This window comes from Oryza brachyantha, chromosome 5 (genome assembly GCF_000231095.2).
Source record: "Oryza brachyantha chromosome 5, ObraRS2, whole genome shotgun sequence".
NCBI classification, from domain to species: domain Eukaryota; kingdom Viridiplantae; phylum Streptophyta; class Magnoliopsida; order Poales; family Poaceae; genus Oryza; species Oryza brachyantha.
In genome coordinates, this window is record NC_023167.2 from 18096982 (window position 1) to 18114267 (window position 17286).

The window sequence follows — 17286 nt, forward strand, 5'->3', positions numbered from 1 at the left end:
TTGCGAATGACACGCCTACTGATCTTGATTTTTGAAGCACAGCTCATCGTGAGTAGACATTTGTCAGATATATCATCCAGTCATAATTTTCGTTGTTTATCTTCGGAATTGCTCACAACGATTAGATGGTTGGCTGACGAAAAACAACCTGATTTTAAGTCCTTACCAATAAAACATGCAGAATTTCTGGCAGGCAACTAAGGCAGTCCAGATATATATTACCAAATATATTAGAAATGTTGGGCACTTATTTACAAAGTTTTTCCTGTACATAACAATTTTGGATTTAATTTGCAACAACATCTTCAATTTTGGATGCCCTTCAACCAGTAAAAAGTAAATGTATATCTGACCTTTTTAAAGGAGATTTGCTCCGGTCTAACAAAAAGTACCTCGAGATACCGGTACCACGAGATACCAAATCATTTCTCACCATTAGATCTAGCTGAGTAGGATGTGCGCTGTTAGATCTAACTATCAGAAACGATTTGGTAATACGAGGTACCGATATCTCGAGGTATTTTTTGTTACTTTTTGTTGGACTGTAAAATTGCTCTTTTTAAAGTGAGTTTTACTCTCATTCTTCTTTTTTACCTCGAGGTAGCCGGTACCTTAAAGTACCAAATCGTTTCTCACCATTGGATCTAGTTAAGTAGGATGTGCATTGTTGAATCCAATGATCAGAAACGATTTAGTACTTTGAAGTACACGGGGAAGGATGGGAGTGAAACACTTTTAAGTGACTGCTCGTGCAATGAACAGACCTAATAAGCTAATACTAGTTCGACCTGAAACAAGCCTGTAGAATGCATTTGTTTAGTTCAGAGATAATTGTACTTAAGTTACAAATTAATGGGCTCGGTTCCAAACAACAGTTCATTCTTTAGTTCATATGGTAGTCGGCAGCAAAACCAGTGTTTTACCCGCCATCGGAGGTCGCGATAGAATCACATATCCTACTGCCAACTTGCTGTACTTTCTTTCAGAAACCACGTCCAAGTTCAGGCCATGGCTGCAAGCTGAAGCTTGGATCGAACAGCTTGTTTACTCGACATTGGAGCCACTGCCAAAGTGGTAATATTTGTACCAGTTTCTGTACTTGGAGCACTAGCTCTCTGAAGTTTCGTGCTGTTTTCTGAGATTAAAACTGCGATCTGAACTGTGGCAGGCACGACCCTTTGCTGTTCCAGTTGTTAGGAAACGATAGGTAAATAAACGAGGAACGCAATAGATTAATCATAAAAGATACGAGATTCAACGTGAAAAGCTCTTTTAAAACAGGAGTGAAAAAATCACGGACGTCAGCGAGCAAAATATCTTCACTATATCGAGATAAGATTACAACTCTATACGACGGCTTACAAAAGGTATATATATATATTGAAACCTAAAATCTATAGAGTCCGGTCCAAGCCTTCCAGCGACGAGCTTTCGCTTCGCTCAGACGAAGTCCTTCTACTAAAGATTTGGATCATAACTCAACACCAGTTGCTATGTGAAAACTGAAGATGGTACAAGATAGGAAATTGTGTTCAAAGAAACCACATGCAAATGTGCTCTCAACTATCTGCTTCGACTGCTAGCTATCTGTATGAACTAATGCAAACTAGTTAGCCTACCTTGCTGGTCTGCATGCCATGACCAATAGCAGAAGATGAACATGATTAGCTAGATAAGATGATCCCTAGAAGATGTGAGGAAATGCTGCATGGTCATGGCGATCGACTTGTTTGAAAGATTTGATGAGGATTGGATGCTCAGAAGATAGATACCATCGCTATGTGCTGTTCGAATTCCACAATATATAAAAAACTTTTGACCATAGCTCATGTAGCACCTGCATGCAATGGCTGTTCATGCAACTATAAAGTCAAATACTTGAAAAATGTCATCACCATGGAACGCAAGTTCACAGAATTAAAAAGTCAAATAGCCAGACAACACTGTTTATTGGTGAGATAAGTTAAGTAAGAAACTATATTGGGATGATGATGGAATATCAAAGTGTTTTGGTCGGTCGGGATGATCATGCCATGAGCTGGAGCTAAAAATGTTTTTTTTTTGGTTTACTGATGAGTCAAACACACAAGCGAGCCTTGAAAAATGAGGTGCGTTTGGTTTTTTTGGAATAAGCCAAATAACATATTTACAAATAAAAAATAATTTATAATAAAACATACATATATATATATTTAACGATCTAAAAACTAATACTGAAAAATAAAATTCGGTAAAAAATCCAAAATCAACTCTAAATTTAAGGTTAAAATTTTAAATTATGGTTTATGAGCATAAGCAAAAGCAAAAATATGGAAGTGGATAGAAGATGGAAGGCTAGCATCTGGCCTTTCTGCTCTACCATCTTCTGTTAATTTATTCAGATTAGAGATTTGTTTTAGTCTAACAAAAAATACCTTGAGGTACCGATATCTCACGATACCAAATAGTTTCTGATCGTTGGAGCAAAACTTATCCTGTTAGATCCAATGGTAAGATACTGGTGCCTCGAGATATATATATATATATATTTTGGAATCTCTTCAGCTTAAAATCAACCCAAAGGGTCCCAGAGCAACAAATCGGCGAAGAAACACAAGCAGGCCAGATCTTTCTTCTTCTTCGTGGTTCTTTTTGTAAAGACGCAGGCTTTGTGGCAAAGTAGCATTATTGGGCTTCAGGTTGATGGGCCAGAATTTCGAGTACGACGTGAGCTGTGGTTCTCTCTCCACATGCGCGGATGCATGTGAACGTGCAAGATAAGATGGCATTTTTTTTGGAAGATTTCCATGCGCCCCGATCGAGATGCCGGCAGTTTGCATGCAGGTTTCTGTTCAAACCTGGATGGCTGGATGGAGCCCGGCTGGCCGGCTCCCGGCCTGCATGGCTGGGGCGCTCCTGCGTTTGCATGGCAAGCTCTGTTTAGCACATTTTTTTCGTGCTATTTGGACTTAAATTGTAACTAAAAATACATGAAAATTTGACAGCATGGATTAATATGAGATATATTACGCTATAAGTATACAGGTTTAAATTCAACTTATATAAATCGTAACAAAAATACCAAATATAATTATAAATGTGCATATAATAGTTTCGGTTTAATTTCTACTTCTTTTATGTCTGTGAAGAAATATATTTCACATTAATATATTTTATTATTTTATTTTAAATTTTTTTATAACTATTTAGATGACGTATAATAAACAAGTAGACAACCACACCTACATGCTAAAAACATGGATGCATCATGCATGCATGCTCATCTGAATTAATCAAAGTCTCACCTATTCGATCCATAGTAATTAATCACTTAATCAGGCCAACCTGGGAATGTTTCTGTACAGAGATAATACTAACATCCCCATGCTTGTTCCTAGATTAAATAAAAGACTACTTTTTAAGAAAATAAACAAAAATACTACCCCAACGATCGAGAAACCGAGAAGACGGGAGCATTGAATAAAAATTTGATCAGCATGCGTACATGCATGCATGCGCGATACAGCGAGGAGCAACTAACTCCATAAGTCACTTCACTTTATTCTCTTTTAGCTCCTAAAATATTAAACATCAGGGACTAAAAAGACTAAAACTATCCATATCCATAAGTCCCTAGGGAAGGTGCTAAAAGGGACTAAAAGCCTATAGTACACCTACTCTACTACTTTAGCTCTATAGCTATGTGTATGTGCTGTGTACTATTGAATATGTCATTTAATGAAATTTTAGTCTATTTTAGTCCCTCCAAACAAACATGATAGGACTAAAAGAAACTTATGTTTTAGTTCTAGAACTTATTGAAACAAACAGCACCTAAGACTTCTTATAGCCAGCTCTTAACGCACCCATATAATAGTTAGCTCTTTATCATTAATACATGACCCACATGTCACTCTTACATACTTTCTTGGTTCTTGTACCTAAGCTGGCTATAGGGGAGGTGTTAAAAGGGACTAAAAGCCTATAGTACACCTACTCTACTACTCTAGGTCTATAACTATGTGTATGTGCTGTGAACTATTGAATATGTCATTTAATGAAATTTTATTCTATTTTAGTCCCTCCAAACAAACATGATAGGACTAAAAGAAACTTATGTTTTAGTCCTAGGACTAATTTTTAGTCCTAGGACTTATTGAAACAAACAACATCTAAGACTTCTTATAGCCAGCTCTTAGCCCACCTATATAATAGTTAGGTCTTCATCATTAATACATGACCCACATGTCACTCTTACAGACTTTCTTGGTTCTTGTGCATGAGCTGGCTATAAGAGCAAGTATAATAGCAGGCTACAAGCCAGCTAAATGCTGATGTAGAAGAGAGAAGAAAGGAGAGAGAGGAGAAGCTGACTATAAGCTTATAGCCAACTCAGGCACAAGAACCAAGACAACATGTGAGACAGACATATGAGTCCTGCATTAAAGATAAAGAACTAACCATTATATGAGTGGGTTATAAGAAGACTATAAAAAGTCTTATAGCCAGCTTGTTGACTATATTATTAGCCTTGCTCTAAGTTTATAGCCTACTTACACTCTCTCGTTCACTCTCTACTCCACATAAGTATTTAGTCAACTTATAGCATGCTATTATACCTGCTCTCAAAGCCGCGGCCATCTGCGTCGTCGTCGCTCGCTCCGATCGAGTCGCGGTCTGGATGCGGTCGTCGATCAGAGGAAAACGACGCGATATCCACGACTCCCGAGACGATCTCTCACGGATCGACTCACCACGCCATATATGGCCGCGCGCGCCGTGAAAATCCTATACTACACACGAGTGATCGCATGATTCGCATCTATACTTGAGCTCGCAGCAGACTAGATCGGTCGAGGAGCTCGACCAGCCGCCGCCCTCGCCGGCGCGCGGACCGGGCTCCTCCTCGTCGGGGCAGAAAAGGAAGACGGCGGGCAGCGTGGAGGACAAGGCGCCGGCGTGGCTGACGCTGTCGCTTGGTCCGGTGGTCTACAGCGACGCGGAGGAGGAGGAGGATGACTCCGGCCCTCTAGCGGCTACGACGACGTCGCCGGAGAAGAGGCCTCCGGCGCTGGCTCTAGAGCACGCCGTCGGTGGCGTGTGCTCTGGATCATCATCAACTCAGACGCCATCCGTGCTTTGCCGTGGATGTGGCTCCGTCCTTGATGGCGTCGGCAAACCATGGTAGTACTGGAGTTGCTTTCACGGCAACTGGTATGCTGGGTTCGATTCCGGTATTAATCCCAGCTGTTTGTAATGGCAATGTCGACGTCCCAGCAACTCCATGCTTCAACTTCAACTTCATTGCACCTGCAGCGTCACCGGGCTCATTACACCTCCAAGATAATCCTGAATCTTCCACGGCGCATCATCCAGCACGCTCCACCCGACGTCGCGGCAACGTGTCTACCTCAACTCCTAGTGGCTCTGGTAACCAAGTCAGTGATAACACAAACATCACCAACATAGCAATGCAAGTGCAAGATGATAACTATCTCGCTAATACTCCACGTTATCCTTGGTCTACCAATGAAGTGGCTAAACAGCTGAGCTCTCTCGTCGTGGCATCACCCATGTCGAAGGTGAAGCATGCAAGATGATGGTCTACAATATTGAGGCTAAGTTTCAAGAGGTGGTTATGTATTTCCGTCAAAATTGCCTAAACATGAATGACCGTGCATCGGCGAGGTGGATGAATCCCACCATACCGGATTGTGACAATTGTTGCCAAAAAAACAGCATGCGTCCTGTGATTCCTCCTATTGAGAAGGAGCATATCAACTGGTTATTACTACTGCTTGGGGAAACACTAGGTTTGTGCACGCTTGATCAACTCAAACATTTTTGTGCGCACACCAAACGACATCGCACCGGTGCCAAAGATAGAGTGTTGTATTCTACCTATCTTGAGCTGTGCGAGCAACTTTTCCCTGGGATAATCATGCCTATTGAGAGAAAGATGGGGCACGCTCAGTTGAAGATGTGTTAGTATTTGATTTGTAGAGCGGTGTTTAGGTGTTCATAAGAACACACAACAAATGTTCCTCGTTGCAACTATACTTATACATTATTATTGTCAACAAATATACTATTGAATTATTACTAAACAGTTCACTAACTTTATATACTACTTGTTTTTTACTTTTATCTTTTTTTTTGTGTTAACATCTATTTCATCGTGGCTGTCTAGTATATTTTACATCTTGTAACGACTTGTTATTCATCCATTTTCGTTCTTGTGAAGTGTTCTTGCCTATCTCTCCCCCCTCTTTTTTTTGTGAGAGTTCTTCTTGTCATATTCATACCCATCTTTTCATTGCTGCTTATATTTATAAGCCAACATTTAAATATTTAACCTTGAATTAGAGTTGATTTTAATGTTTTTTTACCGAAGCTTATTTTTTAGCTTTGCTTTTAAGTTGATAAAAATACTTATATAAAAATCATTTATAAATTATTTGTCATAAATACTTCGTTCGACAGTCGCCCTTAAGTTGGATGGAATCATGGTACAGAAAACACCATCCGTCAGATATGGAGCACCAAATGAATCGCGACCGTCCGTGCAGCTTCTCCACCAACCCCATCGCGAAATCCACTCTCACTAAAACCCTCTCCTCCCTCTCATCTCTCGCTCCTCCCACTCGCAGCCGCCGCCGCCAACTTTCCCCACCACCATGGCGGCCGCCACCCACGCCGCCTCCCTCTCCTCCCTCCTCTCCCACACCCACTCCGCCGCGCCTACCCCCAACCACCCCCTCCGACTCCGCCCCCGCCCCGCCTCCCACCGCGTCCGCTGCGCGACCGACGCCGCCGCCGCCGCAGGCACGAAGCACCGGCGCGCGGCCGATGAGAACATCCGCGAGGAGGCGGCGCGGCACCGCGCCCCGAACCACAACTTCTCTGCGTGGTACGCGCCCTTCCCCCCGGCGCCCAACGGCGACCCCGACGAGCGCTACTCCCTGGACGAGATCGTCTACCGCTCCAGCTCGGGGGGGCTCCTCGACGTGCGCCACGACATGGACGCGCTCGCCCGCTTCCCGGGCTCCTACTGGCGCGACCTCTTCGACTCCCGCGTCGGCCGCACCACCTGGCCCTTCGGCTCCGGCGTCTGGTCCAAGAAGGAGTTCGTCCTCCCCGAGATCGACTCCGACCACATCGTCTCCCTCTTCGAGGGCAACTCCAACCTCTTCTGGGCGGAGCGCCTCGGCCGCGACCACCTCGCCGGGATGAACGACCTCTGGGTTAAGCACTGCGGCATCTCCCACACCGGGTCCTTCAAGGACCTTGGCATGACCGTGCTCGTCAGCCAGGTGAACCGCCTCCGCCGCGCACCGCTCTCCCGCCCCATCGCCGGCGTTGGGTGCGCGTCCACGGGGGACACCTCCGCCGCGCTCTCGGCGTACTGCGCCGCTGCTGGGATCCCGGCCATTGTGTTCCTCCCGGCCAACCGCATCTCGCTCGAGCAGCTCATCCAGCCGATTGCCAATGGTGCCACCGTTCTCTCGCTCGACACAGATTTTGATGGCTGCATGCGGCTCATCAGGGAGGTGACTGCCGAGCTGCCAATTTACCTTGCCAATTCACTCAATTCCCTCCGGCTCGAGGGCCAGAAGACGGCTGCAATTGAGATACTCCAGCAGTTCGATTGGGAGGTGCCGGATTGGGTCATTGTTCCAGGAGGCAATCTTGGTAACATATATGCCTTCTACAAGGGATTCGAGATGTGCCGTGTTCTTGGGCTTGTTGATCGTGTGCCGCGGCTTGTCTGCGCACAGGCTGCCAATGCAAACCCACTATACCGGTACTACAAATCAGGATGGACAGAGTTCACGCCACAAGTGGCTGAGCCGACATTTGCATCGGCAATTCAGATTGGCGACCCGGTATCTGTCGATCGTGCAGTGGTTGCACTCAAGGCGACTGATGGCATCGTTGAGGAGGCGACAGAAGAGGAGCTCATGAATGCCATGTCGCTGGCTGATCGCACTGGCATGTTTGCTTGCCCACATACTGGGGTTGCACTCGCAGCGTTGTTCAAGCTGCGTGACCAGCGTATCATCGGGCCAAATGATCGCACGGTAGTCGTCAGCACAGCGCATGGTCTGAAGTTCTCGCAGTCCAAGATCGACTACCATGATAGCAAGATCGAAGATATGGCCTGCAAATACGCGAATCCTCCGGTCAGCGTGAAGGCTGACTTCGGTGCTGTCATGGACGTCCTCAAGAAGAGGCTCAAGGGTAAGCTCTAAAGCTGTGTGTTCAGCTAACCTCCCTTCCAATCGGTTAATGGATGCCAAGTTGTCTTCTGCATCAAATTCGAATGCGGTGGGTGACTGTGGACCGATGATTCGTCGATTTGTATTAGTATTGTAGTAGGTCCTGAATCTGAAGACTTGAGAGACATCTCTTGTAGTGCCTGGTGTTGTGTGTGGGTAATAAGCGACTGCCTTGTTGTTTGAAACTCTGAATAATCAGATTATCTAGTCCAATTACTCCGATCTGTTTCTGCTTGTGCTTGTCGGATATTTGCACTGTTACTTATATGGTTGATGCTGCTTCTGGCTATGGTGGTTCTGGTGGCTGTTTCATGCAGTGGCACGTCGTGCCTACCTGCTTACTAGTTACTACCACCAGTATGTTGTCCTGAACTGTCGATTATTTACACCGACACTCGTCCTAAAATAACAGCAATTTAAATTCCCTTCATTTTATTAAATCCCAATAGAAATACAAGAACTTAATACACAATATACACACAAAAAAAATCATAATCCCTTTTTCTTCCTTGAATCCTTTAGTTTAGACCAGTTCATGGAAAAAATGTACTATTAATTTGTTCTTATCCATAATGTATTTACCTGGACCAACACATGAAATTCTCATGCTATTTGGGGATTTGTTCTTCTACTAGGGGGTCTAGTCTAGGTGTGGTATTACCAACCCAACTTTTTCTGCTTTTTCCCCTAGGATTAGTTCTTGTTTCTATATCCTTAATCTATATCTTGTTTCTTGAATTCCTACTTTGTAGCTGTGGCACAAATTCACTTAATAAAATCTCAATAAAAAACATCTCTCACTTATTTTTTTACAAACTCTAATACAATGAGCGTTGAAAATAGATTTATTTTATTAGCAACCCTCTGCCGCGACGCAGGCCGAATGATCCGAGGTCCAATATTGTCACGACGCGGTCCGAAATTTGTTCCGAGCAGGCAGGCCAACGAAACGCCGCGCTGGTGGGTGGGTGGGGCTTCTCCGAGCTGGGCCGAACGCGCGCGTGCATCAGGAGCTGAGAAATTTGGGCAGAGAGAGAGAGAGAGAGAGGAGAGAGACGTGGGCGTCGCCACGTTGGGGCCTGGAAAAGCTAGCTTTGCTAGTGCTAATACGGGTCGTGGAGGAATGCACTCCAAGTAAAAACTCGTCCGTCACGAAGCGTTCAAATGTGTGTGTACGCATGCATTACACAGTGAACGTGTTATGCTCTCCCATCGATTCACGCGGTTGCTACACACAGGTTGTGTTTTTTTTTTCCAGACGAAAGAGCGGAAGATTATTTGATTTTTTATAGCTATTTGGTGGTATAAATAATTGAATTAACTAGTTGAAAATCTATTTTTAGAAGGGCTATATATATATTTTTAGCAGTATACATGCACGTAAAACCAAGGAATAGTATGAGAATAAGAACGCAACTGGGGTTATCATTTAGTTTTTGGAGAAAGCGAAACAACGTATTTATAAATAAAAAATAATTTATGAATATTTTTAGGTACATATTCTTAGCGATAAAAAGCCGAAAAATAAACTATGATAAAAAAATTAATTCTAAATTTAAGTTTTAAAACTTGAAATTTGTCTTATGTTCACATAAGTACAATGAATCGACGATGCTTTCACTCCATGAACAAGCAATGAATTGCAATGGACAAAAGTACCACTCTCCGTCCCATATTAATTAGCAACCTCATCTTTTCGTTTTTTGCTTCTGCTTATAAGCCAAAATTCAAATTTTCAACCTTAAATTTAGAGCAAATTTTAGATTTTTTTAATTATAATCTATTTTTCAGCATAGACTTTTAGATCGATAAAAACCCATGTATAAGTTTTTTATTTATAAACTATTTTTCAAGTATATCGTTTGGCATTTTCGCGAATAAGCCCTACAATCACCTCTAAATGAGGCATTTTAGCGGAGATTTCATTAGTATATTGATTCAAATCCTCTGCCATAATAACACTGCTATTACACTCACTGATATGTTGGCCCATAAAAAATGTGAGATTCACGTGTCAATGACGATAATAGCAGCAACATTACGATAGTATATCCGCATGCTTAGCATATATAAAAATCTAAATATCAACATGATATCATTTAATGTCAGACGGTGGCAATACTTTAGCCGCGTTAAACCCATTCCTGACTTAGCTAGGGGGTAAGTAACCCCGAGCCCAAACGCATCAGCTAGCCAACCGGCTGCCATTCCTTGGTTGAAACAGTTTTGTTCCGCTGCTGCTTGCCGAGCAAGTAGCAACGGGCGAGATCATGATCGTCACTCTGATGCGACTTTGCGTGCACACGGCTACGTCAACACACGCAGCTAATCAACTAAATTAATTAACTAAACCCAAAGTTAATTACCACGCCGCGTCTGCTTCGCTGGCCGGCCATCTAGTTTACTGCTACCACTTGTCTGTAAAAACTAAAAAGTACACCAGAAATCAAAGCTAGCTCTACTGTATTGCCATGTGACTGCACGGAATACACGACCGGTTCCTGTACTACTCTGCACGTACTGCATCTATCTGCAGGCTTTGTAGTTTGTACTAGGGAAGCCTCGATCGCATGTTCTGTTTGTTTCCCGCGACTAAACTTTAGTCTATATAGATAAATTTGGAGTATTAAACATAGACGGCTTATAAAACTATTTTCTTAATCTTAGACTAATTCGCGAGACGAATCTATTAAGCCTAATTAATCCATAATTACCAAAAGCTTAGATAATTTTTATCTTTATCTTAAAAAACGCAATTATAGTACTTCTACTTACTTCTAAAATATAATTATTTATATATTTGGACTTTGCATCATCATATTATCATTTCTAGCAATATTTATAATACTACTACTTTTATCGATCACTTATTATTTAAAACTGAAACTATTTTATCACCGCCTACCATTCTATCGTCTCTTTCTTATTTATTAAGAGATGTTATAATCTTAATCTCTGCTAAAATATCTATAAATATTTATATTTTAAAATGAGTGGTGTACTGATGATGCCCTCTCGATGAACGATCGAATCAAACTTGCTCGAGGTTCGAGTAGATCATACCTTGGCCGGTAAAATTAAATACAATTTTCGCAATACAAAACCATCACCACTTGTGACCTGTGACGACCTCCAAACTCACGTGAGCCACAGAGACTCGAGATGAAACGGTCTTACCACACTAGTGTGTGTGTATATATATATACTGTGGTGAGATTTTTTCCTATCATCTAGACTTTTCACCCCAGCCTTAGCTACCAACAGTGCCCGAGGTCAAGATCAATGTACAGCTACTAGTGCAAGACATGTTGGAAAATACTTTAAACATCCCAATCTTGACTAAACATTGCTGGTCTATATACATACACATCAAGAGATTCAGTACTGCAAATCATCAAACTCAAGGCACTTATATGAGAAAACTAAGCAATAATACAATACTTAATTAACTAGTTACCATATACTGTAGGTACATATAGACATGAAGTACAGCTAGCTGAGAGTCATATATATAGATGTGTGGTGTTCACTCCAATTTAATTGCAGGGTCAATGCGATGATCTTGCATAGTTAAACTAACATTAACTATCTAGCTAGCGACAAATAGTATATGAGGAAATTTCCTGGAAGGATCAATGGACACACAAGAGTGTTAGTGAATTACTAGTAAACGTGCAGATCCAGCAGAGAAGTAGAAGAACTGAATTAATTTTTTCTACACCAATTTGCAGTTGTCAAGAGACCTAGCTGTACTGTGTCAGGAGAGTGTACTGCATACCGTGTTGAATTCCATGCACAAATGCATGTAAACCATTCATGCCAGTGGAGTGTTGCGGCGCCGCGAGTTATATAAAATTTATTGTTATTCATGCATAGCCAAATTAAATTAAATTAATTAATTAGCATATTTTTGCAGGTTTTGCAGGGGTGTTGGACCGTCGAATTAATACTCTTCTCCTATGTACCTAACTGTCCAGATGCATACAACCATGTAATGAGACAACAGATGTATGTACACGGTATATTTTAGTGCTATAATTCTGGTACATGTGAACCTATACTTAATTAATTATTGTACTACATATACATATATAGCAGGAGCTAGCACATATAGTGGAGTACTACGTAGTATATACTTCATCCGTCCCCCTAAATGTTTGAGCCATTGACTTCTTTATACACGTTTGTCTACTCGTCTTATTCAAACCATTTGCATAATTATTAATTATTTTTATATTATTTTATTTACTGTCAAATATACTTTTATGCATATATATAGTTTTACATATTTTTAAAAATTAAATAAAACAGATGATCAAACATGTGTAAAAAAGTCAACGGTGTTAAATATTTAAAGACATAGGTACGTGGTAGCAAACAGCTGAAATGAGCTGAATTAATTCTCTAATGTCTGGTGGTGATCGATATGAGCAAAACATACTGAAACAGAATATATGATATCTGGTTGATCTGAATTTCTAGCCCTGGACAGATCAGCGACCATGTATGTACATCATGTATTCTTAGATCATCACCCAGTTAGCACACGCGTCAATTAAAATTGTAAAAAGAAGTATAGTTTTTTTCAATTCTATCTCGAACCTATTCGATGCATGATCCATTGATCTTGGATTAGCTTGAATTGGGTCCATTATTAGTCTTTCAGCTGTGAAGATAACAATTAAAATCAAGGCTACGTATTCTCCAGTATCAATCATATCACATGTGGAAATCCACCAATCTGACTAGATATGAGATAAAAAGGAGAGGCGAAGGAAAATTACATTTTTTTAGATAATGGAGGTAAATAAAATTATCAATACCGACTGCAATTTATTATTATTGAACCCCCGCAGTTAAACTAGCTTTAGCCTGCTCCCACAGTAAAAGTGAAAAGGTAGTTACTGAAGGAAAAAATAATTACTAATCCATTAATTACCAAGAAAAAGAAAAAGACTGGCCGGCCAATGGTATGTGAACAGCTAGCAGCAGAAGCCTCTCCATTGACCAAAAATCAAATCTTTCAGCTTAATTAATCAATTTGGAAACTAAATCATATCACAGTCAAGCTAAATATGCGCCTAATGATTATATTGTTATCATGCCGACGTTTGGGACTAAAGTGCCTGGCTCTTTTGATCCTCTTGTTGCCAAATTAGCGAATTCCAGAGCCATTAATTATAAAATCAGGAGGTGCGTGCGTATGATGCGTAAAGTGTGTGCCACATCGGTTGGATAAACCCTCGCAAATTAACAAACGGCGATCGTATCCATCGTGGAATCTCCAATTAACAACGGGATTAGTGCACGCGTACGTACCAATAATTAAAGTAGTAATTAATTGCTGCAGACACATGAACAAACATGTGCGTGAACACAAATTTAACGATCAACTAATTAATCGATCGATTGATTCCAGTGGCCCAGCTGATGACATGCATGTAACCGAAGAAAGAATGACTAAGCATGCACTTGAATATCATCAGGACGTAATCTCCCAATAAAAGCGCAGCCTTTTTGGTGGTTTTGATCATGATGCATGCGACAGCACATTTGGTTGAATTGATGCATTTGCACAGATGAGTTGATTCGAGATTTGGTCGAGATGATATAGGCAGGCAGGCAGGCATGCACGCATCGATTGAGTGTACTTAATTATACCGGTTGATTGTTTTGTTTTTTCTAAAAAAGACAGACTATATTTGTAAATAAAAATAATTTATAAAAAAATAAACTTTAATAAAAAATCTTAAAAATTAACTTTAAATTTAAAGCTAAAAATTTAAATCTATTATATATATAAAGTAATAGGAAAAGAAGCCTCCACATTATTTCTTACGGGCTAGAAATTCTGAGATTAATCGAAGAAAAATAAAAAAAATCATCAATCGGACAAAATCTATTTTCCAATAATGACAAATCATCAATCGGACAAATCTATTTCCACTAGTTTTGGATTATAAGCATAAGCAAAAGGAAAAAGATAGACCATATGCGCATTATATATATCCTAACCATGTGATTAATAAGGGGTTGTAGCTGATCGATCGATGAATTATAGTACTCCTATAAGAGATCAGATATGATAGGCATGCACATATATTCGAGCTGGCTAGTGAGATGCCGGGATTAATCGATCGATCACATACACAGAGACGACTAAAAAGAGATCGATGATGAAATTAATAAAGTATGCAACATCCGGGGAAGAATCGGACGAAAGATATGGCCTTCGACACGCATGCCACGTACGAGATAAGGATGATACGCCTGCTATTCAATTCGTGTAATAATATTTTATGCTGCTGCTAAGTGCTAAGTACGTATACGTACTTAGCTTCCACCGGCCTTCTTAATTTGCTATATATCTACCTAGCTAATTAGCTCTGATGATCTCAGCATCATATATAGCACACACACTCTGTAATTAATTAACTAGCCCCCAAATTAATGTACATGTGCTGAGAGAGATCAATATTGTGCCTCACATCAGCTCATCTCTCTCTATCTGAATCTGCTTTTCTGTTCAAAGTGATCTCTGAAACTGGCAAATGAGGTCATGACACGAGCAGATTAGCCACGGACAGATAATTAAAGTGGATGAAAAAGCAACATCAAACCGGGTAGAGATCGCTTTGCAACTTTGATAGAACTGAGAGCTAGCTTAGCTAGCTAGTGCATGCACCCACAAAAATTTTGTATATACAAGTAGAAAAGCACAGGCGTCAGCCATGCGCCAAATAAGCTTGTAGTAGTCCAGTCCAGATCACCAAGTAGCTTTTCTCTTATCCTGCAGATTGAGTTCCTCGTCTTTTCGTCTTTTTTTTAAGTTTATAAACCAAATTTTTTCAGCGTTAAATTTAGAGTTAATTTTGATATTTTTATTATAATTTATTTTTTAATCTTTATTTTTACATCGTTAAACACACACACACACATATATATATATATATATATATATATATATATATATATATATATATATATATATATATATATATATATATATAGTGTATAGTGTTTGGTTTTTTCTCCCAAAAAAACAAAAAAAATGAGGAAAGATAGAGATGGCTGGAAATGGAGGTAGATGGGTAGCGATTGCACGCACGCACACGGCGAACGAACTGCCGGTCATTGGTCCGTCCGACGTCGGAGAAGATGCAGATGTTTCATGCATTGCTGGCTTCTGTCACTCTGTTCCATTTTCTATGTTATCCATATATCCATCCAGGGCCGGCCGCATCGATGGAAACGACGACCATCCACAGAAGATAGATAGATCTCTCTCTGTGTGTCCTAACTAATTAAACAAATGGGCCGAAATATTAATCGCCCTGGCCGAAAAAAGCGATCAACCGTGAGAGATTCGCCGTGCTCAAAGAGAGAAAGAAGAGAGTGCCATGATATGCTAGCTAGCTGGTGTACTCGATTGATCTGTCAAGGCCATGGGCAGAGAGAGAAGAGGGGTAGGCGAAGCCTACGTACGGCGGCTGTGTTGAGGGGGATGCGGAGATAAAGTATTGATGATTATATTTATCGGTTAAAATTTAAATTTTGAACCTTAAATTTAAAAAAGATTTTAGATTTTTTTACTATAATATATTCTTCAACCTGTCTTTTAGATTATAAAAAATACGTATATAAAAGTTATATTTATAAATAATTTTTTATTTAAAAATATGTTGTTTTGTTTCTTTTTAATAAAACAAATAACCACCCCGGCCTGAGACGGGATGGGATGAGAATACAGTGGTAGCGCTAAGGTTGTGTTTTTGAGGGGATGCACCTGAGATGGTCCACACTTCATGTGAACGCCACGCCGCGCCCTCGCGCGCCTGCCTCCTGCTGCATGCCATCTTCCTCTCCTCTCCTGGGACCCCATGCTCCCATGCTCCTCTCCATCTCTCTCGTGCATCTCCCAGCAGAGGCTACCTAGCCAGATCGACTCGTCTCGATCGCAGCGGCCTTTCCCGCTGCAGGTTCGGAGCTAAAATAAAATATAAAGATATATTATTTATTTATTTATTAATATTTTAAATTAAGTTTAGACTGTTACGGATGTTTAACTGAAAATATATAAATTCTCGCTAATAGATTTTCTAATTCAGGTTCTTAAACCTAGTCTCCTCTTTATAATTCAGCTAGCTTCACCCCTGCTTGCTACTTACCCTTCCATTTAATATATATCTATAATCCGTCTTAATGCAAATATGAATATATTGTTGTTTAAATTAGTGGAAGTAAAATCTGTTATATTAGACGAAAGGGTCTGTAGCTTAGTGGTTACAACGACCTCAGTAGCACCTGAGGTCCTGGTTATTTTTCAGAATTTTCTAACGGTTTTATGCTTTCAGTGGGAGACGACGTGCCCGTCACTAACAAGGCGCCCGTGGTGACTTCCGAATTTGCCGGTCTTCGAAGGTGCTCATAGGGAGTTTGCGTGCGTACGTTCTTAGAAAAGAGTGTGCGTGCATTGTGAGTGTCTATGTTATACCGTGTTTAAAAAAATCTGTTATATTAGACACTGTTTTGTTTTGTATTAGATAGATATATTTTAAAATGAGAGTTAGCTAGCTAGCTTTTCCACACTGCACCATCTCCGGCCATCACATGCAGCACCGATCGCGAGTCTGTCACGCTGTCTCTCATGCATGGTACCTAGAGCCATTGTTGCTAGCTTGTTCAAATCAGGACTGGCTGTACTGTGCATCAACCGATGGATTTTTTGCCTGGTTTTCGTGAAACAAGCGAACAAGAATATATAATTCATCAAATGCATTAGGATGGTCCATCCGCTGCTACAATTATCATTATCCATCTAAGTAATACAGCACAATGTGGTTACTAATATGCGTACTAATCATCATTTTGGTGTCCTTTTATCATCTCCATTTTAATTAGTTTGTTATTAGCCATAGCCAACATTTGAATTTTCAAAAATGTTTTTTAGTTCCTTCGTCATAATCTATTTTCTAACATGGATTTTAAATTAGCACTAATAAGGACTATATAAAAATTTGCGCGTAAA

At 40.6% G+C, this 17286-nt stretch overlaps 1 protein-coding gene across 1 annotated transcript; it reads left to right on the top strand.

The window, feature by feature from the left end:
• Positions 1-6581: 6581 nt before the first annotated feature.
• On the top strand, positions 6582-8492 carry LOC102719210 (threonine synthase, chloroplastic-like). The gene has a single exon (XM_015837200.2). It carries the CDS (start codon positions 6657-6659, stop codon positions 8229-8231), a length of 1575 nt encoding a protein of 524 aa, XP_015692686.2. The 5' UTR covers positions 6582-6656; the 3' UTR covers positions 8232-8492.
• Positions 8493-17286: the final 8794 nt, after the last annotated feature.

Excerpts from the sequence above, each read along its gene's own strand:
- LOC102719210 (XM_015837200.2), top strand. The coding sequence starts at position 6,657 with ATGGCGGCCGCCACCCACGCCGCCTCCCTCTCCTCCCTCCTCTCCCAC.